This window comes from Podarcis bocagei (assembly GCF_964188305.1).
Source record: "Podarcis bocagei genome assembly, chromosome: 3".
NCBI lineage: Eukaryota > Metazoa > Chordata > Lepidosauria > Squamata > Lacertidae > Podarcis > Podarcis bocagei.
In genome coordinates, this window is record NC_138127.1 from 35275570 (window position 1) to 35298389 (window position 22820).

Genomic DNA, 22820 nt, shown 5'->3' on the forward strand with positions numbered 1-22820 from the left:
GAGAAGGGGAAGTACTGTATTTTTTGCTCTATAAGACTCACTTTTTCCCTCCTAAAAGTAAGGGGAAATGTGTGTGTGTCTTATGGAGCGAATGCAGGCTGCGCAGCTATCCCAGAAGCCAGAACAGCAAGAGGGATTGCTGCTTTCGCTGCACAGCAATCCCTCTTGTTGTTCTGGCTTCTGAGATTCAGACTATTTCTTTTTGTTTTCCTACTCCAAAAACTAGGTGCGTCTTATGGTCTGGTGCGTCTTATAGAGCGAAAAATATGGTGTTTGAATCTTCCTGCAATGCTAAGGTATGGTTTAGCGCTGTGTGAGAACTGGGGCACAGTCCTTATAAAGGTTTCATTCTTTTTAGTTTGTAAATGGCATTCCAGCTATTTATTTTCTTCATTTAGAAGTTGACGTTAAGTTTTGTATTTTTAGGAAACTGACAGGGTTCCTAATGAAAGTAGATCCTAGAAAGTCATTGAAATTGCTGTTCCGCTTCATAACCTTAACAGTAATAAGTTTAAAATGTATGCTTTTATGGATCAAGCAAAAAGAAAAAAATCTATACTGAACTCATGGTAGCATAATAGATTTACTGGTGATTAATTGTAATGTGATTTTATTTGCCATTTTCATGAGAGGTTTTCCCACTTCTGTTATGGATGTGTATGGAAGTTGTGTTGGTTTGAAAAATTGATATTTCCACCCCTTTGCCTTTGTTCTGAAAGTGCTGTTCAATGTCTAAATAAGAAAGATTCAAAAGTGAACCTTTTCTACTGTTGACATTCCATTTTAGGAAGTCTTTTCACTTCTGTTTGTTTATCTAAATAAATAATATGATAATATGAACCAGAACTTTTTTTTGGCAACACTTTAAAATACACTTTAGCTAGCCAGTGTTTTTCAAGAGTTTCTCTGTGTATATATTTAGAGCTTATGAACCAGTTTTTCACCAGCAGGTACCCAGTTGTTCATTAAAAAAAAATCCATAATAATTCTTAGTTACATCCACCATGAAGCCCTGCTGAAATCCACATCTAATCTGCAAACACAATGAAATTGCAGTGTAGTGTCCTAGGTACTCTTTGTTCTGCTAGAAGTTCATTTAAATGAATTAAGCAAAAAAGATAATTAAATGTCCTAAGTATGTTCATAAAAGGAGTCAGTTTTTATATTTCAGAAATATAATTATGTTGTCAGGTTTTGTTTTGTTTTTTTGGCACACTTCAGTATTGTTCTATTTTCTCTAAGTCTATGGTAACTAAGAATATGTTTCCTGTTCACAGAGCAAGCTTTACATGGAAGGATTTAGAAGCCTAAAAGAAGGAGAACCAGTGGAATTTACTTTTAAGAAATCTTCCAAAGGACTTGAATCAATACGGGTAACAGGTCCAGGTGGGATTCCCTGTTTAGGAAGTGAGAGACGACCCAAAGGAAAAACAGTACAGAAAAGAAAACCAAAGGGAGATAGGTAAATATTCCCCACCCCCATTTTTACTTCTTTTGGAAAACTTTTATTTGCGGTGCTTCTCTGTAGACTCAGATGCAGCTGATAAGGATGTGAATGGTTTAACTTGTGATTCTGGAAATGGCATATTCTGATTCCTTCCATGAGGAAGAGCTGTAGCTTGGTGGTTTACATGCAGAAGGTTTTGAGCTCAATCATTGGCCTCTCTGGGTAGGACTGGGTGAGGCCTGATCTGAAACCTGGGAGAGCCAGTTCCAGGCAGTGTTGATAATAATTATCAAGTTGGATCAATCTGTCCCAGATGTACAGCATGTGTTTGCTTTGTGGGACTTTACATATGTGTAAGAGCGCTCTTGCCATGATGATTTGTTGCATTTCACATTAGGTTCTGGTACTGGAAATGGGTTCTAGTTTTCCTCACATACATGTACTGCGCTGAATATATGTCCTGCCACATGTCTTTGGCTCATAAAGTAATTTTAGTGTTACATGCAGAGGTCAGCATGTTCTGCTACCTCATATTGGTTAAAAAAATTCTTTCGTATTATGCAACAGAATAATGACAGGTCCTAAGTATTTCAGGACTTCAGGCGGGCTAAGAATAGAGATAGAAGGGGGCAAGGCAGAGAGAGAAAGAGCTCCTACCAGAGGCAGGTGTGGTGAAAGAATGCTCAGCTGAGAATGGAACCTATTGAGAAGACTACTGTGTAGATTTCTGTAATAATTATTCAGATAATGTCAGCTGTTGCGGTGTTATGGGCAGAGCGTTTGTGTGTGTTGAAATCTGAAAATGTGCTTCTGGCACTATTATTAAGATCAAGGAAAAGCCAAAACAGAAAATATAGAGATCTAGGTTGGTTTATGGTTGGTTTCACTAAACTTTAATGTAGTGTGTTTTATCCATTTTAAGTTAAAATTATAATAATATATATATATATATATTATAATTTTTTATTTATACCCCACCCATCTCTCTGGGTTGCCCCAGCCACTCTGGGTGGCTTCCAACACAAATAAAAATAATAATAAAACATCAAACATGAATAGTAACAACCTGATATCCAATATAAAAAGTCACAAGAACTTTAAATTAAACAATTTATATCAAATAAATCAATATTCAATAACCTGTTAGAATCTAATAGTAAACAGTAAAATTAAACATCAGCAAATAATAATTAAACAGTTTACAATTATGATAAAGAATTACTAATCCATAATCAATAAAAATAATAGAAAATCACAATGCATAAAATACCACAAAACCAAGTCGCCCAATGAAATTATGTGGAAGAAAATTAAAGGACCCATCACTAGCACAAGAAAACCTGGAGTCGCCTGACAGGGGCTTTGACAGGTGCAGAGATGCACTTAGTCTTTCTAGAGGTCTCTTGTTTCCCATCATAAGAAGCTATAGCTCTGACCTATAATACATAACTAAACCTGTTTTCCAGAACAGAGTGTCTACACTTTGGGCTTCCTGTTGTTTGTAGACTACAGCTGACTATGAATCCCTGACAACTAGCCAACAGTATCTGGAAGACCACATGTTCCCTATTTCTGGTTTAAACAGAGTCATACTATTGCAAAGGATAATTTTATGTATGTTTGCTAATAAATGTAGGCATTTCCTCCTTTCCTATGTGCATGTTGATGCAGACACTACCCACAGTGCCCATTTACTCCCAGTCTTTTGTCTGTGTCTGTCTGCATCATCCATTCGTCCACCTAGTTATCTTCTTCCACCCCAGATAGTCCATTAGTCCTAACCGGCTTAGCAGTGGGTTCTGCAATGGCCAGGCGGACCAGATTTAGGACCCTGGTGTGCCAGATCTGGCCTGCGGACCGTAGTTTAAGGACCCCTGAGTTAAGCAAATTCTTCTCTTTGATTCACATTTATTTATAGTATTTAGTATTTGTTCTCATAGCGTGGAGCCTTTGTCAAGAAGTGCATTCAGAGAAGGGTATGAGAAATGATTAAAATTACATCGTTTTTCAAAGAATAGTCTTCGGTGGCTTTAGAGGTGGGTAGAATTGCTTTCCACCCTTTAGGTTTTGGACAGTTTAAATGCTGATCAATGTAATGGAGTTCAGACAGGTTGGCAAACAATAGCAAACCACAGACTGCTCTCGTTTCATTGCCTGCCATTAATGCTGCAGTACCCTTTACATCAAAGTTAACTGGGCTACTTTGATTTCGTCTGTCATATTGATATGTCTGATACATGCGCTTTAAATGGCTTGCATGTTGAAAGATGATTTTTTAAAAAAAATCCTATTTAGAATTATCACAAATTGATAGAGCTGCATCTGCCAGCATTTATGTTGGAGAGAGTAGCCGCAATCCACATCCCTGTGCCTGTGGCAAAAGTCCTGTTCAGCTAATACTCCTTGTGGAGTGAAAGCAGATATTTATTTATTCTATACTAACAAAACTAAACTACCATTCCCATTGGCTCTACTAAACCTTCCTGCCACTATTCAGCCATTTACATTTATTTATCACAAGATTATTAGGTACGCAAGTTGATCTGGTTAACAGTACAGTGTTTTTTTACACTTCAATGACTTCACACTGTCGCTTCACACAACTTCACACAACGTATATTCAGCTATTAATGTTTACTAAAATGGCATGGCTTTAAAGGAGCAGTTACCTACTACAGTCATACCTTGGATCCCGAATGTTTTGACTCCCGAATGCCGCAAACTGTTCGGGTTTGCGAACTGTTTTTGGAAGCTGAACATCCGATTGGCTGCAGGAGCATTCTACAGCCAACCAGAAGCCGTGCTTTGGTTTCTGAACATTTTGGAAGTCGAATGGACTTCCAGAGTGGATTCCCTTCAACGTCCAAGGTACTACTGTATATTCAAACCCTCTAGCCAAATTGCCCATTTTTTTGTCTTCATGCCCCTTAAGCTTCTGCAGCTTAACTCACTGCTGGCAGGTCCCACACTGACAGTTAAACTGGACCCTAACCGCACTAGACAGAAAACTTCTCACTTCAGATGCATGACAGTGTACTTTGTAATATGAAGGTCAAAACACATCACACAGTGCCAATTAAGACTTAGACAAACAGTCCTAAATTAAAGCTGAGAGCCTCTTCTCTCCACATGCACCATGAATAAAAGGGAAGAAACAATTCTTGAGACAGGATGAATACCTTGTGGTCCTCTGGATGTTGTTGGACTTCCCATCAGACCCAAATAGCATGGTCTGTGATTAAGGATAATGGGAGTTACTGGGCGAGTCCTAATGTTGGTGGGAATATGATCAAATTTGGGCACCTTTTAACATATGTGGTGGTCATGCGACATATCAATTACTGTGGTCTTGGGTCACGGTATCCTGGAAGATTAGTGTAATAATCACAGGATAGACAGTCCCACGTGTCCCTCAGTTAGTGCTGTTAACTCTGCTTGAGGGAAGATTAAAAGAGCTGAAGTATAAATAACGCTATAACTCTGATCCTGGTTATAGTAAGACTTGTTATAGCTCGTAAACGGAGAACTTTAGACAATGTCTGCATGGAAGCTTGGCTACAACAAAATGAACTAATAGGAAAAAAATAACCGAACCCCTGAGATCATTGCGAGAAAATGAGGCTTTCTGGGGAACTTGTTGCAGGCTTGTTGCATATAAATTTAGAATCATCCAGGTCCACAACACTTTCTGTTTTGGCTTTAGAATTCAATGCCATGTTGATGTTTAGGGGCGGGGGACTTGAAAAAGGGATGATAGCAGTTGTAGCCCAGTAACATCTGGTGGGCCACCAGTTCCTTATACCTCAGTTAAAAGCAACAGATGGGAATTGGCTCCTTAAGAAGGCTATGAAAAGAGGTTGCTTTGCTAGAATTGGGAGTAGATCTCAGGAATTCAACTACTTGTGTGGATTTGATTGCCTTTGCCTCATAATTTTAGCACATGGTAGTAGTGAGGACCCAACTCTGGGAAGAATTAAATGTCTCACTCTTCCAATCATTCCCTCTTCCAGCATTTTAGCTTGCTAGATGGAACAATTCCCCTCTCTTTTGCCCCACTGTTCTGGGGGTTCCCCTGACCCTCTGAGAGCTGATATTGGGGGACAAGAGAGGTTGGAAAGTCCCATCACACAAGTGGGCTTCTGTTGATGGAGCTGGTTATGTGAACCCTGTTCTCTAACATGCTAGTCTGTTATATCTGTGAACTGAGTAAGCGTAGTGTTGAGGACTTGCAAAATTGCTGTGGAAGGGTTAAAGTGTGGCTGGAGTTGATTTTTGCTTTTTTATTTTTAATTAGAAAAATAGAATGCTGGGTTTTGATGTGGAAAGCCTGTATTCCAGTCCCCATTCACTAGATGGCCTGGCTAGCTTGCTCCTATCGATCAGCCTGACCTACATCAAAAAATGCCAAAACACTACTTTGAGCTCCATAGTAGACAGGCAAGATGCAGAATTAACTCTTCATAATTTGGAAACCAGAAAGTTGATTGCTGGGTTAGCTAGAGCCAAGCAGGATTGATTTCTAGTCTTATTAAACATAAGCATTATAATGATTTATTAAGCCTCTTTTGAAGGAGTGCTTAGTTTTTCTGCAAGCAATCCAAAGAGAAGCTGCATAATTGTTAAAATGCAGCTAAAATGAAACTGGTTGCATTGTCACTGATAAGCAGACTGGCCCAATGCCCCAACATTTTAAAGGAATCCATTGTTTAGAAATAAATAGCTCTAAAGACACATCATCAACAACTGAAAACCTCAGTAAACAGAATAGAAGAAAATAAAACATGTAAACCCATTAAGTGACCTTAATTAGATTTCAGAATTATTAAAGCACAATTGCAGTTCCCCCTCTCCCACCCCAGGTATAAAGGCAGATTTTGGTAATATTTTATAACGAATATGTTGAAATACTGCTTAAAAGTGCTAGCCATTTTAGGCATTTAAAAAATAGGAGAATTTCAGCAAGTTTCAATAAATGTTGTAGTGGGCTTGTGCTTTCTAAGACTTGTTTTGTCAGATTTTGGAATTTGCTTTTTAGTGGTTTCTTTTGTAGGAGAGAAATCTTTCAGGCATGAATTGATAGTCCAGATCTTTTGCGGTCTGTCTCTTCTAACCTATGACCCTTGTTCCTACAAGGTCAACATCTGAGGGCAGGAGATTAAGATAGTTTAAAGACTGGAATGGGAACTGGAATGGAAAAATTAGCCAGCCTATTTTGGTTGCAAAACATCAAAGTCTCCAAACCATTTACTTATTTTTCAATGTAGTTTAAGAGTAACAAGTTAATTAATTATACTGTGCTTGGCAAATATATGTCTGGAATTAAGAGGACCATCATGGAAGAATTTTTGTTTTGCATTAAATATAGCAAGCATATTGTGTTACACGTACCGTAAAGAGTCTTTAGCAGTTTGCAATATAACTTGGAATCTGGTCTTGCAACTTCTTTGCCCAATTACTTCTCATTCTCATTAACTGCAACACTGACACCAGTAACACAAATTTCCTGTGTAAGGATCTAACCACGATTGTGTACCCAGTGAGTCCTGAGATCGTGTGCTGAAATTGCTAGTATGTTTCCTAATTAAAGTTTAATTATTAAACCAGTGCCTCTTGTGCTGTTTCTTTACAAATGCAAATGTTCTCTGTGTAGTGGCATTGTCCATTACATAAAGAAATCAACCCCAACCAATACATTGGTAACAATTTATGTGCCATTACATGAAATATTGGTCCTCCATCTGCATAAGTGTGTTTAAGGCACATGCATTATGTGCATGAGTTTGTATATGCACATGTACATAGACTCCAAAATCAGTTGTAGAAGCAGTGTTTTTTTATGAACAAAATGCAGGCTGCTAGTAGTTTCCTTGCCGTTGCTGTTTTTAAAATATAAATCTCACATGGGCAGAAAATACGCTTTGTTCTTTCATGGAAAAAGGAGGAGACTATGCTCAATATATAAGCAATTTTTATGGAAAAGTGCTGTTTCTTCTATCATTCAGAATCTGACTGATATCTTTATAGACTTCGGTGGTTTTCTGATTGTTACTCTGCCACCAAAAAAGATTTCAAATTTAAATAGCTTAAACTACTGTTGGGAAATGTATATATAAAGAGGTTTTGCCACTGTCCCTGTAATCACATGGCTTCCCCTGCCTCAAACAATGCATGGGCAGCTGCAGGAGAAAACGTTTCTGTATAAATAACTCATGTTTGGTAGAATCCTCCTTTCTCCTGATGGTGCGGATGTTGGGAGCTTGCGTGTCTCCCAGGCAGGGCCAGCAGCACCCAAAGCCTCCCCCCCCCGCCCGCGCGCTCAGTGCCTCTTCACATACAAAGGGTAGTTTATAAGGAGCTGTGAATTAGGAAAATATAGGTTATCATGTATAAATTCTGTTGGCCCATAAAATGTTTGAGAATAAGTTTGTGCATAGTTTTTCACAAGAGCTTGTGTAAATTGAAGAACTTGCTTGTATTTGCAGCCCTTTTGTAGATCCATCTAAGGTGCTATATTGTGTTTTGTTTCAACAGACTAACATGGCGAACATTTTGGAATTATGCCCTTAACTACCAGTGACTGAATAACATTAGGGTTTGGATGTGCACATAAAAAAGGAGAATATGTGTGACTTGTTTCCTAAATGGAGGGTGTTCTAATAACGAATTATTCTATTATAGAAGTCTAAAAACAAAAACAAAAACAAACAAACCCCTAACTTCTTAATTCTGCCTTTGCAAATTGGTTGGCTTTTTCCTCTAGCCTGCGCATCTGGAGAAAGGGCACCAGTGGTTCTTGCTTTTGTATATGCTTAGCTATTTAAATGCACATAAATTAATTGCCTCTGACAGCAGTTGTAAACTAAGAAAACACACTGGGAGGTGGTCCCTAAAGCACTGTTTCTCAACCTGTGGCCCATGGGCTTCATATGTAAACCTGAAATAATTATTGCTTACAGTCTTTAACTGGTATGATGAATACCTCTTACAACTTTTTTGTTATGTTGGCATGTTTTGGCCCTTGCAACCAAACACTAGAAAAGTCTTACATTTTGATACTTGAGAACCACTCTCTGGCAGCTAGTGATGGTTCCGATCCCTGTTGCACCACGAGGTGCTTGCACAGGGACCTCCCCCGGAGTGTCCCCCACAGCTTGCCTCTGATGCACGACCTTCAGCACCTGAGCATCAGAGACAAGCTGCAACAGTCACTAAAACCAACTCCTTGTACAAACACCTGCACTGAACCACCACTGGATCTGCTGCTAGTGTTCGTTAACCGTGTGACCAGGAGTGATTAGAATTTGGGGTGGGGGAGTATCTAATGCTCCTTGAGTAACTGGATGCTTTGTAGAATAATTTTTTTATACCTTAAGAAGCAATATCCTGCAATCAGATGATTGGTGTTCTAACATTCCTGTAACAAAACTGTGAATAACTCTTAAATATTTAGAAGTACTCTAAATGTTTCAACAAATTGCACATTAATAGGGGTGATATGTCCTTTTTTTGCTGGGATGCCTCAAGTATAGGTTATAAAACAGTCAATGTTGCAATTAAAAGGCATGAAGCCGATGGCTGTTGAGGGAAGTCAGCAATTTGGAAGGTCCAAAGCTCATGTGACAATAAATGGATGGGACATTAAACCTAGTGAACCTGGACTTGTAGATTGCTATCCCTAAAAGACTGGGAACCACTGTCCTAAGCAGTAATTCTAGAGTAGTTTTTAGTTGCAAGCCCTGAGTTCTTACAGGACTAGAGGGAAGAGGAAAAGAACATCATTTGAACCGTGTGGTTTCTTTTTTATACAAAGGTGATGGTACAAAAGTATTTGACTTACTATGTGATTGACAAGATGCTGTAAAAGGTTGTTCTCATCAGATGCAGGTGAGGAAAAATATTGCTGCTTCCAACCATTCAAGAAAGATAAAAAGCCAGTTTGTCAGAGAATAGAGCTTGATCCTTTTCAGACAAACAATATATTCAAGGGATGAGAATTCATGATGCCCTAAGGACCAACATTATGGAAAAATTCAAAGCTTGAACAATGAGTGACTCTTGGTGGTTCAATCTGACTCACCACTAGTACCCTGAGATTATTCAGATGTTTTCTTTGGATGTAATGGTAACGGCACTTACTGAAAACAAGTTAGTAAATATAGGGAAACCAAGATTTGCTGAATGCTTAGTAGAATATATGAAAAAGGAAATTTTCTTAAAATAAGACTGGTGTTCCCACCCACATCAATTTCAGAAACATTTTAGGTGTTTTGTTTTATCACTTACATGTTTGCTCCTTTGGGAGAAAGATGGCATATAAATAAAATAATAAATATGAGTCCTTTTTAGCAACTGCTATGTAAAACCAAAGCTTGCTCCTATCGATCAGCCTGACCTACATCAAAAAATGCCAAAACACTACTTTGAGCTCCATAGTAGACAGGCAAGATGCAGAATTAACTCTTCATAATTTGGAAACCAGAAAGTTGATTGCTGGGTTAGCTAGAGCCAAGCAGGATTGATTTCTAGTCTTATTAAACATAAGCATTATAATGATTTATTAAGCCTCTTTTGAAGGAGTGCTTAGTTTTTCTGCAAGCAATCCAAAGAGAAGCTGCATAATTGTTAAAATGCAGCTAAAATGAAACTGGTTGCATTGTCACTGATAAGCAGACTGGCCCAATGCCCCAACATTTTAAAGGAATCCATTGTTTAGAAATAAATAGCTCTAAAGACACATCATCAACAACTGAAAACCTCAGTAAACAGAATAGAAGAAAATAAAACATGTAAACCCATTAAGTGACCTTAATTAGATTTCAGAATTATTAAAGCACAATTGCAGTTCCCCCTCTCCCACCCCAGGTATAAAGGCAGATTTTGGTAATATTTTATAACGAATATGTTGAAATACTGCTTAAAAGTGCTAGCCATTTTAGGCATTTAAAAAATAGGAGAATTTCAGCAAGTTTCAATAAATGTTGTAGTGGGCTTGTGCTTTTTTTGTTTTATCACTTACATGTTTGCTCCTTTGGGAGAAAGGTGGCATATAAATAAAATAATAAATATGAGTCCTTTTTAGCAACTGCTATGTAAAACCAAAGCATTGCTTTCAACAACATATATTTTATTTGATGTATAAGGATGCTGGGATGGTTGAGAGGATGAAGAACTCGAATTCTTGAGAGAACTAGAGAACATTTTGCTTAAATTTGATCAGTTTCGTAAGTTTAGCTATCCATCTATTGCTTGCTCTTTAAGAGAACCATACTATTTTGCTGATGTTAATAATACATTTTCATGTTATTTCATGAAATCATTGTCCCATTAAAACTGTTGTGCACTATCCTATAATAATAGCTCCTTCAAGAACCATAGCATTGTGTAAGTGTTTAGTACATGCTTGAAAAGCATGACACTGAATGACAGGTAACCAATAAATAAACAATCCCCAAACCAAGCAGGTGGATAGAACTTACCCCTTCCTGACATTATTCCTATGCCTACATCAAGATTTGTTAAGATCAGAAGTTATTTTATATTACAGAAACAAACATTATTTTAAAGTATATATATAAAGTATATAAAGTATATATTACTTAAATATATAGAAAGCTGTCGGTGATGCATTTTGACTTGCAAAAGCCAGCAAGCCTTACTTGGGGTGAGCATCCCACATTCGGAGAATCATCGCAGAAAAGGCCTGTTCTCATGTTGTCACCCTCGGGACCTCTCACGGAGAAAGCTCCCGAAGAAGGACCTCAGATGATGATTGTGCAGGCTCCAGGTTGGTTCATATAGGGAGAGGCGGTCTTTGAGGATTATAGAACTCGGCATGCGTAATTGCTTTGCAGCCAGTTGTATCATCTTCAGTGTTATTGCCACCCTTGTATTGTCAAATTGGCAGAATAGAATTAAAATACACTATTCTTAGACAAGCCATTGGTCACTTTCCAGATAGTACATAAATGTTTCTGGAAGAAGGGAGATAATGGAGAAAGCAGTCAAATGGTTTTTAAATTTACTCTTGTGTCTGTCTTTAAATATGGAAGATGGAATTCTTCTTGGATCCCTGAAATCTTGTACTCTGTTTCCTGATGGGAGCTCACCAAGCCTTCTGTTGGTTGTGTTGCCTATAGGATAGCTGCACTCCTCTGTTCACCATTGTTTCAGGATTCCTTGCCCTGCCATTTATAGATGCTGGCTATTCATTATGTGTTCAGGAAACCTGTGGCAAACAGCATTTCCACCCTGCCCCCCACCTTTTCGCGCTGCTTATTCTCTCCAATTTATTGGCATTGGCCTCTCTGTCTCGCCAACATTCAAGATCGACTTGTCATTCTGCAAACTGCATTTTCCGTTCAAGGGAGTCTCCTGCAGAGGATCCCAGCTGCTTCCACTTAAAACACCCAGAAACTAATCCTCCAGAATCAGCTTGAGCAGGCCAGAATCTGTCTTTCACATTTTGGTCCCCTCGAGGTGCCTCAGATAATGCTCTGCACCACAGTCAGGGCTGCTGTTCCTACCTTTTGGCCAGCCTTTTGATTCCAAGTCTGTTCCCAAACCCTTTTCTCTCTTTCTTCCAAGTTTTACTACAGTCAAAGTAATAAAGCCATTTTCTCTTAGGAATATTCTGGTTTATAGACAGGTTTTTAAACCCACTAGCTTCAAGTCAGCCTGCCTTCATTATGTGGTTACCACAAGATCGGTTCATTTATGAACATCCACTAATTTGTGGGTAGGAAATTTTTTTGGGAGAATAACATTCATGAGAAAAGGGACTGCCCAACCTTTTAGCAAGGGCAGCATTTGTACAACCTGTTTAGATAGCAGACGCAGTGTGTGTGTGTGTGTGTGTGTGTGTGTGTGTGTGTGTGTGAGAGAGAGAGAGAGAGAGAGAGAGAGAGAGAGAGAGAGAGAGAGAGAGAGAGATGCATGTTTAGCTGTTTTGGGGATATGGCACCTAGAGTGGTTTAGAACTTTTCTGGTGCAGACTGGCTATGTCAAAATCCTTACTATTAAGTTTTTATTTCATTTAGCTAATCTATTTTCACAAGATTACACACACACACACACACAGTTGCCTATTCTTATATTTAGATCAAGGCCAGACGCTCCCAAATTCAATATATTTTTACTAGTTTGATTATCAAAGTGACACCCGTTTAGCTCAGTTGGTATGGTGCTGATAATGTCAAGGTTACTGGTTCAATTCCTGTAAGGGACAGCTGTATATTCCTGCACTGCAGGAGGTTGGACTTGATGAGATCCATAGGGTCCCTTCCAATTCTGTGATAAGGAAGAACAAGCCAGTTAACACACTTAAACTCATTCTCCTGCAAGGCTGGGAGGAGTACTGTTTCAGAGTTTAGTTTCACTTTTGTGTTCCCAGGGACCCTGGTTTATATAGCAAACTCTCTTAAGTTTCACAACAAGGAGATAACATGTGTTGTTATGAAACTAGCTTATTAAATTAACCCACTGTGTTGAGGGTTTTTTAAACCAGGACCCCTGGTTGAATGTAATGCTGATTCAGAGTTCAGTAACGCTAAACTCTAGCAGAGTCCTCTAACCAGCCCTGTGCAAAGAGGGAGGGCACCATGGAGCCAATGGCTACAGTCCAGTATTCCTTATACCAAATCACCTCCGATCTGGGAGCTGTAAGAAGAGGGGTGCTGGCAGCGATTATAGCTAAGACACAACTGACCTATCCTACATTTTTGCAGCCTTAATTTTCTGTTGCAACTGGTTCCAAGTCCATTTTAATCTCTCAGACATAAAAAATGTAGCAAAAGTTTAATCGAAACCAGTTGCATTGATTCTTGAAATTAGAAACAAAGGAATAATTTTCAGAATTTCTAAAGCTTGTCTTCTCCTTATGCTATTATTCAGTAAATGTTTCAGTAAAATAAAACTGATTGAGATACTGTTTCAGTTTAAAAGCAGCTACCTGGTTGTCACTTTGTTTTTAAAAAAACTGTTTAGAAGTTTTGCACATATTTATGGCTTGAATGCAACAGTAGCTGAATCTACCACAGTTCTGGGCACATAGGCTAGAAAGATGTGTTTATTTCTATGGTCATTGAATAAAGCAGCCTGCAGATAAGGATTGAGATGGGGTTACCTGCCTGCTACTTTCTCTGGCTGCTAGCTCTTATTGCTGTGGCTGTTCCACCTGTGTGAATGCACTTACGCAATGGTGGCAAGGATGCATGAAAAGATTAGGAGGCGTCATCGATTTACACGAATACTTCATTTCACTTTTTCCTGAATATACATGCATGTATGGCGTGGCAGCTGCGGCTGCCCTATCCTTACTTGTATTGCTCTAATCCCAGGATAAATTGAGGTAACTGAGAAGCAGCAGGTGCAAGACTGAGCAGGTGACCAGGCAGGCAACTGCCTTATTGCAAGGCTGGAATAAAATTTTGGCATCACATTAACTTTCAGTTTCTTGCTTCAGTGGCGACATTTGATAGTCATTGATAAAAATGAGGAGAACAGTAGACCTTTTAACTTGGCAAGATAGCTACCCAAGCGTGGCCTACTTAAACTTATGTTGTTGTTTCATGTATTTAACATTATCTCCCCGAACCCATTATGTGAGGCAACCAGGAGAAGCAGAATTCTGTGTGCAAAAGGCACATGGGTGTGTATCTTAAATGCATGTTCACCTGCACTGCAGTGCTCACATGAGTCCAGTTGTGCTGCTTTGATGCATATGAAGCTGCCATTATATATAGCTAGTTGCACATGCTTAGGGTTGGATCAGGTAATTGTGAATCAAATTCGCATTATTTTCATGCTGGATTAGATTATATTAATATCCAAGAACAGTAGATCTGTTGTGGGACGCATGCTTGCTTGCTTGCTTGCTTGCTTGCTTGCTTGCTTGCTTGCTTATTTATTTATTTATTTATTTATTTATTTATTTATGGTAGTGTTGTATTTTGAACTAATGTTGATGTCCTGTGGCTTTAATTTTAATATTGGAAAGTGCTTCAAACTCTTCTTGGTGGCCTGTGAAGCACTGACAGTTATTCGTGTGGCCTGCTGTCATGATGACATTTTATATAGATATATAAAATTCAGAATGTTCCTTCTGTGAATGGAAGGGCTTCTTTCATTTGCAGAAGGAACTGTGATCATGAGGGGCAATTTTCATTCACTTCTCCTCTCCATACCACCTCTCACACTGTTCTGCTCCCCCCCCCCCCGCTATTGCACAAGTGGGATTCTGCACATAGGAACTCTGGATCCAAGCCCAAATATATAGAAATTAAGTCAACGCCCGCCCTTATTCATGTATCATTTTTCTTGATGCAGTTGTTTCAGTACAGCTGAACTGAAAATTAGATCCTAATAGAAGAATAATGCCATACCTTAAATACTAGTAATTGTAATTTGCCAGTTCAGATAGTCCAAAATGTTGCAAACGCTTTACAACTGTTCAAAACAATCATCATTTCTTTTCCAGTGGTCAGTAATCATTATTAGCATTAAACTGACTAATGTGCAGTCATTCCTACAAATTTTAAACTGAATATTAGCTGAATGCTAGGTTGAATTGAAAGATACCGTATTTTTCGCCCTATAAGACGCACTTTTTCCCCTCCAAAAATGAAGGGGAAATGTGGGTGCGTCCTATGGGGCGAATGCAGGCTTTTGCTGAAGCCTGGAGAGCGAGAGCGGTAGGTGCGCACCGACCCCTCTCGCTCTCCAGGCTTCGCGGATCTCTCCCCAAGCAGCGGGAACGCTCCCGCTGCTTGGTGAGAGTTGCCGGCATCCCGAAGCCTGCGCGCGCTGATCTCAGCGCGTCCAGGCTTCGCGGATCTCTCCTCAAGCAGCGGGAACGTTCCCGCTGCTTGGGGAGAGTTGCCGGCATCCCGAAGCCTGCGCGCGCTGATCTCAGCGCGTCCAGGCTTCGCGGATCTCTCCTCAAGCAGCGGGAGCCACCGCTGGGCTCCCACGGCTTGCAGAGAGCTGCCTGTTTGGGGGCTGGGGTCGGGGGAAGCTCGGGCTGCCCCAGCTCCGCGCCTGGGGGGGAAATAATTTTTTCCCTTTATTTCCCCCCCAAAAAACTAGGTGCGTCTTATGGGACGGTGCGTCCTATAGGGCGAAAAATACGGTACGTTCTGTTCATGGAAGTCTAGCAGTTGTTCATCAACCCTCTCCTACACACTAGAAGCCTTCAACTGCTCTTAAGATTTGTAGGATTCTCTGTAATTCTGGGAGGTCGTGCAGGGAGTTCAATAGATAGAGAGTGAAATTGGGAAACCTGCCTTACAGGAATGCTTTCCGCTTGTATGAAAGCACCTTTTCATACAGTCATTGATTTAAAGCAGGCATGGTCAAACTCAGCCCTCCAGATGTTTGGGACTACAATTCCCATCATCCCTGACCACTGGTCCTGTTAGCTGGGGGTGATGGGAGTTGTAGTCCCAAAAACATCTGGAGGGCCAAGTTTGGCCATGCCTGATTTAAAGTAATTGCCTTTTTCATCTTATACTTTACATAAAATCCAAACTTCCATTCCAAATTGTAACTTCATTTTCTGTGGCTACTTCACAGCCTTCATCTCAGTTCCATTAAGAGCCATTTAAGAACTAAGGACTATAGGAAAATACTATGTTTTGTTGTTAGAATTTGAAGAGATATAAACACGGGTGCTTTGGTTATCTGCGTTTATTATGGTTTCTTAACCATCCCTTTCAAAAACAATGCGATTTAATTTTCAAGCTTCAAAAAATTGTGTATAGTTCAAAGATTTGTACAAAGATGTATATGAAATGACCCCTTCAACCTTTTTGTTTTATGAGCGCTTGTGTAACACAGTGGCTTAGAGCAGTGTTTCCCAAACGTTTTTGGGCAGCGGCAACCTGTGTACTAAAAAAAACTCTCGCGGCACACCACCATTAAAGCCCCGCCCCGTGACGTCAGCGCGCAGCGTCACGCCGGGAGGGACGCACAAAAGTGAAGGTTTTTTCCCTCGGCAGCTCCTCTCAGCTGCGCTCAATCCGCCTCGGAGCGCAGGAGCGATGCCTCTCTCTGGCTCTCCCTCCGCGCAGGCTGAGGGAGGGAGGGAGGTGCGCGTGTGACCCGTCTCTGCTGGGAGACCAAACCCAGCGAGACAGAGTCGCGCGGAGGCGCCCAGGCAGCGCTGCCGGCTGCGAGGAGGAGCGCCAGGCAGCAGCAGGAGGCGCGGCCTCTCCTCGCCGCCCCCGCCCCGCCTCTCGCCGCCCGACTCGCCCGCCTCCCTCCAGGCATCTCGCGGCACACCAGCCGGTGTCTCACGGCACACTCGTGTGCCGGGGAACACCGGTTGGGAAACACTGGCTTAGAGGCCAGGTTACAAATCAGGAAGTTGCAGGTTTAAATCTCACCTCTGCTATGAACTGACTAGGTAGCCCTGGCTCACAGTAGCTGGACTGATGGAGAAGTAACAGTTTTCTGTCCAGGAACCTATACATTCATTCATGCCAAGTCCTGGCTTGGCTTGGTGTTATCACAGGAACAGGATCACTGGATGGCCTTAGGCAAGCCACCCTCTCTGACTTTCCCATCTGCAATGTGGGGGAAAGTAATGATTGATTATACAAATTTGCATGGTTGTATACAAGCATTAAAACGAAAGAATGCATGTGCGGGTCTTTGAGCCCCTGGAAGTGTTGGCAAATGGGAAGTGCTGGTAAAGCTCGTTGTGAGACTCGTAATCTCAGGATCATGGATTCAAGCCCCACATTGGGTAAAAGATTCCTGCATTGCAGGGGGTTGGACTAGATGATCCTTACGGTCCCTTCCAGTGCTACAATTCTGTGATGCCAAGTGTTGTTGTTTTCTGAATAGCAGAAAACAAGAGAGCTGCACCAATTCACATGAAAAGGGAGGGAATTCCCAAAGGTTCAAAATAAGTCTGGGCTATCAGATGCGCTAAGTCAGGCTTGTTGCTCTTTCTCCCATTACTCCAACACAAAAATACATAATAATAATTTATATGAATTAACATATCTATATTATCAAACAAATCTTTATAAAATGTGTTGCCCTAAAAGCTATCCCCCTTTTACTATAAAATACTAGAGTTATTCTTTTCCACCACCTGTTTCAAAGGGTTATCACATCTTTACATGTATAATGCTTATTTTTCAAATTCTCACCAGGAAAACAAACTTTTTTTCACGTGTGTGTCTCCTTTCTCATAAAAGATTACAGAACATGACAAAATATCATTGAGTGTTATTCACAAACTGTTTATCAGCAAATAAAATAGGTTCTTTATTCTGTCTTTATAAGGTCCTATCTCTCATTATTCAATACAGCTAGAACTGTCTTCATTTCTTTATTGAAATGATTATAATATATTTTTCTCTGTAATCTGCTTTGGAATTTATTTGTAATAGTAAGCAGTTTAAGAATACTGCTTACTATTTTTAAAAAAACCTTCATGTAGAAAACTTTTAAAACTAAAAAACAGACATTTAATGCTGCTATTGTAACAATGTATTCTAACAGAACATGAGTAGTTGTTTCTGCATAGTGACAGAAAAGTAATACTAAAACTGTTTAGGAGCTAAACATGCAGATTTTTATTTTTTGCCCCAACTCCTTTAATAGTAGAGAAGCCATCTTCTTTCACTTGCTTTTTCTTCCTGCAAATGTATTTCTTCCCAACTGCCATACAGATGCTTCATAAATTCAATCATTGGCTCAGTTGCTGAATCTCTCTTCTTCTTTGCATAAGTTTAAAACTTTATTTACCAGCATGTTTCCATGTAGACGCCATGAGTATATCACCAAGAAGCCATTTCCCAGAAGAACATAAAGATGGCTATATCTTCAGCCAATGCATGTGTTCCAGTGATTGGCTATTATCAAAAAAAAACACTTAGCACATGCATAATTTTAATTGAATTAATTAAAATGGAATTTGGTACTATTATGATATGATTTAATGTCATCCAATATTATTAAAATGCAAAGGAGGATTATAAGATGTGTGTATGGTCGAAATGTCTGAGGAAATATGTATGAAATGAAGTCCCTTATATTTACTTTAAAGGGGGCGGGATAATTGAAAGCCCCTAGTTTGCAATTCCACATCCAGAAACTTCCATGTACCTTGTGAATGAAGGACAAAAGGCTTGTAGGCACATGCAAGATTTTATTTGAACTTGTCGTGTGCAGTTGACAACCAAAGCAATATAGAAATGTATGACAAACTTTAGCAGAGGTAATCTGCATGTTAACAACAAATTAAGATGCTAAAATATCTGAACATTCTTCACTCAAGTGTTTTTGCCTGGAGGTAAATCAATAAAACAGAGATGATTAGTGTTCACTTCAGTTCTTTTATTTGTTGCATCAATTATATATTCAACTATTATAATAGTTAAAACAATTCAGTTTTCTGTTTAAGAAAACATGGGAATAATCCTGATTAACTGCGAACAAGCTTCATGTCTCTTGAATTTCTATTTTTCAAAATCCCTGTGTTCTTTTTAAACACAGGTGAAGGCATTATTTTATACAATTGTTTCTTGTGCAATGCATTACACTTTCTTAAAGGGAGTTTTTAAACAACAACAACAACAACAACACTTTCCTTTATAGTATTCTAAATGTCTTTATGGAAAAGGAGGAAGATAAAGAAGCCAAACTGAATGTCATACAGAATCTGGAGCCAACATGAATTCCTCTCTTTTCTTCCCCCTTCCCCCATCTCATTGTAAGGTTCCATCATGCGTGTCTCTTCTGAGGCTTCTCAATTGTTCACATAAAACTTGTTTTGTTTACTTGGGGGTGGGGGGAACCGACCAAAAGTATTTGTGCTTTAGTAGCAGCATTTGTCTGTTTTTTGCTTGTTGTAAAACTGGCTTTCAGACGATTTTCTTTTTCAGTGTTTGTAGTGTTTGAACTATTCATATTAATCCCCATTGCACTTGCTCTAAATGCAAATGGGATTTACAATTAAAACAATTATGTAAATATGCAGAACAATTTTTTTTTAAGGCTCTGTTACGTGTACTTTGTGTCTTTTAGATTAAGAGGCATGGGCCATAATACTAAAAGTTATTTCCTAATATAAGCAATTAAAATGATCAATTTCTTCAAAGGAAAAACTTGCCTTCTCATTATAACAAGAGTTTTGTTTTTGTATAATGTGTTAAGGTGCAGGTCCAGGAAATTGCATGTCAGATTTCCTGATTTAAAAGATCATACTGTGTGGGTGTTATTTTCCAGTGTTTTTTTTTATTGAGAACCCCATTAACTAAGCTGTAATCATCTTAATATTATCAAATGTCATATTAGTGATATTTGCACAGTAGCATCTCTTTAAAAAAAATGAAAAACAAAGCTGTTTTGGTGCTAACTGAATTCATTCGACAGAGATATACTGTTATTTATGAAATTGGCTTAACTAAATTTTTACTTCTAAGCAACACTGAACACACTAATGGCTGTTGTTGTTTTTTTAATATTATAATCTATTTTGTCATTCCATCTTTAGTAATGTATGTCTGGAACCAGAAGAGGATAATTATATAAATGTTCCTGTGTTTTGCTTTCTCAAACACTAAATTTCCTTCAGATGACATTGTGGAGTTGGTGGCTTAACACATATCTTTATTTTTATAAGCTGTGCTGCCGGATATTCATTGATTTCCATTAGTTACTCCTGAATAAATGTGCATAGGATAGTAACTTTCTTTTTAGTTTTTAATTTATTCAACTTCTTAATTTCCCCCAGCTTTTTAGAACACATGACACATTTTCTGAACATCTAATTTGTACTCCTTATACACATTTTGACAAAGCTTTTAAAACTCTTTAACAGCAGAAACTTTTTACAGATCAGTTCCCCCAGATTCCATTTTGTGATCTGCTAGCATTTAAAGAGAAAAGAGTTTTTGTTGGAGAACACTATTGAGTAATTCAAAGCTGTCTGCATACTGTCACTAGTGGATAAGTCTGGCAAAAATAAATAAATCTGGCAACAAATAGTATTGTAAAACCACACAAATGATAAGGCTGTTTGCCATGTATATTGGATTAATGGTCCAAATCGTATAATAGATCAGCTTGAAAAAGACTATAGTGCTTGCTTTCCTTTTTGCTTAAATCAGCTGAGCAGTAATTAAAGCCAACTATTTACAAGTCCCTTTGCACTGGAAAATATAGGCCAGAGGTGATGTAAAAGACAAAATAAATGTCATCTTTATGCTGGAAACAAATGTTAGCTATGTGCAATCCACTTTCAGCTTCAAGTTCAGCTTTTTCGTAATAATTTATATTGACTTTGCTTTCTCTTAAATTTTCCACTGCCCAATTGCCAGCAGCTCAGGGTAGGAAATAGAAGCATCTTCCCAGCTCAACAGCATAAAACTTAATCACATTTCATGAATGAATTCGTTTTTCTTACCTGACTTGATAGACAAGCAACTTCTTTGGTCCAGTGGTTGACAAGTTTCAAAATGGTTTTAAAATAGTTTCAAAATGTGTATCAATTCTATTATCTCCAGGAACTGGAGATATGATGAGTTCTGTGATATGAAAATAATTGAGAACTTTTTTATTGTTGTGTGTAAGAATTCCTTAAATGTTTGGATTCAGTAGCTCACTGTCATTTACTGAGGACAGAAAATTCAACCTGTTCTTATGCAGGGAAAGATGAAAACAATTTTAAGGAACCGCAGAAAGAGGGTGAAGGAAGTCGAGGTTCAAAATGTTAGAATTACTGTTGAATGACTTGTGAAATGTTTTCTTTTTTTGTTATAATCTAAAATAATAACTAAATAATAAAATAATAATAAAAGAAAGAAAGAAAATACAACCTGTTCCTCTCCACTTTGAAATATGGATATCTTTTACATTTACTTGCCATTATTTATACAAATAATGAAGATGCTTCACTGTAGCTTTCAGAATCAGCCAACATGTTAATTTTTGTGTCAAAGAAAACAAACTAGTACTGTATTCACTTGTTTTGTATACACTAATAGGTACATTTTGAAGGGATATATTTAGAGATCTGGGGCAAATCAGCAACAGTGTAAATATATAAGTGGTTATGTTCATTTTCTCCAATATTTTCTTTGGATATGAAAGGCAACCTTGAATTAGGGTCATGGCTTTAGGTCTGATGAACCAGTTCTTAAGTGCTTTTTAAGATATCTGCCATCTCTTTGTATACTTTATCTTTTGAATGTTTTGGGGAAAGGGGCTGCATCTCTTAGCTGGAGTTTTTTCCCCCCAGTGAAACAACAAGAGAAATAATTTCCCCCTTTTTATTTTAGAAACGTTTAGTGTAAAATACAAGTCAAATGACTTTGAGTTTCTCTGCTACATAAACCATTAAATTGCTATTTTTAAGGGCAGGGTTTACTCTGATGTTTCTACACATGTCAGTCCCATTATGGTGCATAAAATGCTCAGTATAACCTTTTATATAACACATGAAAAGTTAAACTGAGTATTTGATGTGTTGTAACAGTAATTTTCTGAAGCTGCAGTATATATAGTTAAGGAACACTGTCTAAAAAGAGTTCATTTGTTTTGAACCTTTATTCCCACTCCTGCCCAATTTTATTAATTCACAGGTGATGCTACGATGCATCATTTGTGCATTCAAAGCAGTAACCCATTTTCACTTTGGTTAAATTCCTAGAGAATGGAGATATTTCAGGAAATGGCTGTGAACTGATAGGAAAACAAATCCTAACATGTTTAAATCGGTGAATGTGCGACACAATGCAGTCTTTCAACCACAAAGTCTGTTTGCTAAGTGACAAACAAGAAGTACTGAATCTTAATTACAAAGTGTTTTATTTAGAAGGGAAGCGGAGAGTCTAAAATTCAAGCTGCATTTATTTGCAAATGACAAACAAACCCCTACACCTCAAACTTTCTTTATTTTTATTTATCTGTCAAGGGTAAACCCATGTGATCTGCAAATGTTGATGAGGCCCCCTTGAGTAGAATCAAGAGCCCTGACAGCTGGCCAATTGGGAAGGTGAAATGGTTCAGTGAATTGGATAACGGCAGTACATACCATAGTGACTGATTAAATTGATTTGTCCATGGCTGCTGCCTACCTCTTTTCTGCTGCTGAAACACTTTAGCCTACTTTAGAACTCTCAAAGAAAAGAGTGGGGGCTGTACTGTGTTTCTAGGTGTATATGAACCTAAACAAAAGCAGCTGACCTAAATATGTGTTCCCATAAAAATGTTAACTTTATTTTGTCATTTAACTGGAGTTTATAGATTTTTCAGAATGAATTTGCTTCCCTAGTAAAGGTAATACGTTGAGTCCCATCTTCTCTAGCACAGGAAGAAAATTGAGGGTAGTGATATTGACTGAACTAATTATTTCCTCGTA

The 22820-nt window shown here is 38.7% G+C and overlaps 1 protein-coding gene across 4 annotated transcripts in view; it reads left to right on the top strand.

Moving 5' to 3' along the window:
• Window positions 1-22820, top strand: part of LIN28B (lin-28 homolog B) — a 100832-nt gene that overhangs the window by 63432 nt on the left and 14580 nt on the right. For all 4 annotated transcript variants that reach the window (XM_081186672.1, XM_081186673.1, XM_081186674.1 and 1 more), the window contains one exon: window positions 1278-1462. In XM_081186672.1, coding sequence (XP_081042798.1) covers window positions 1278-1462 — 185 coding nt within the window. The remainder of the gene's footprint in view (window positions 1-1277; window positions 1463-22820) is intronic.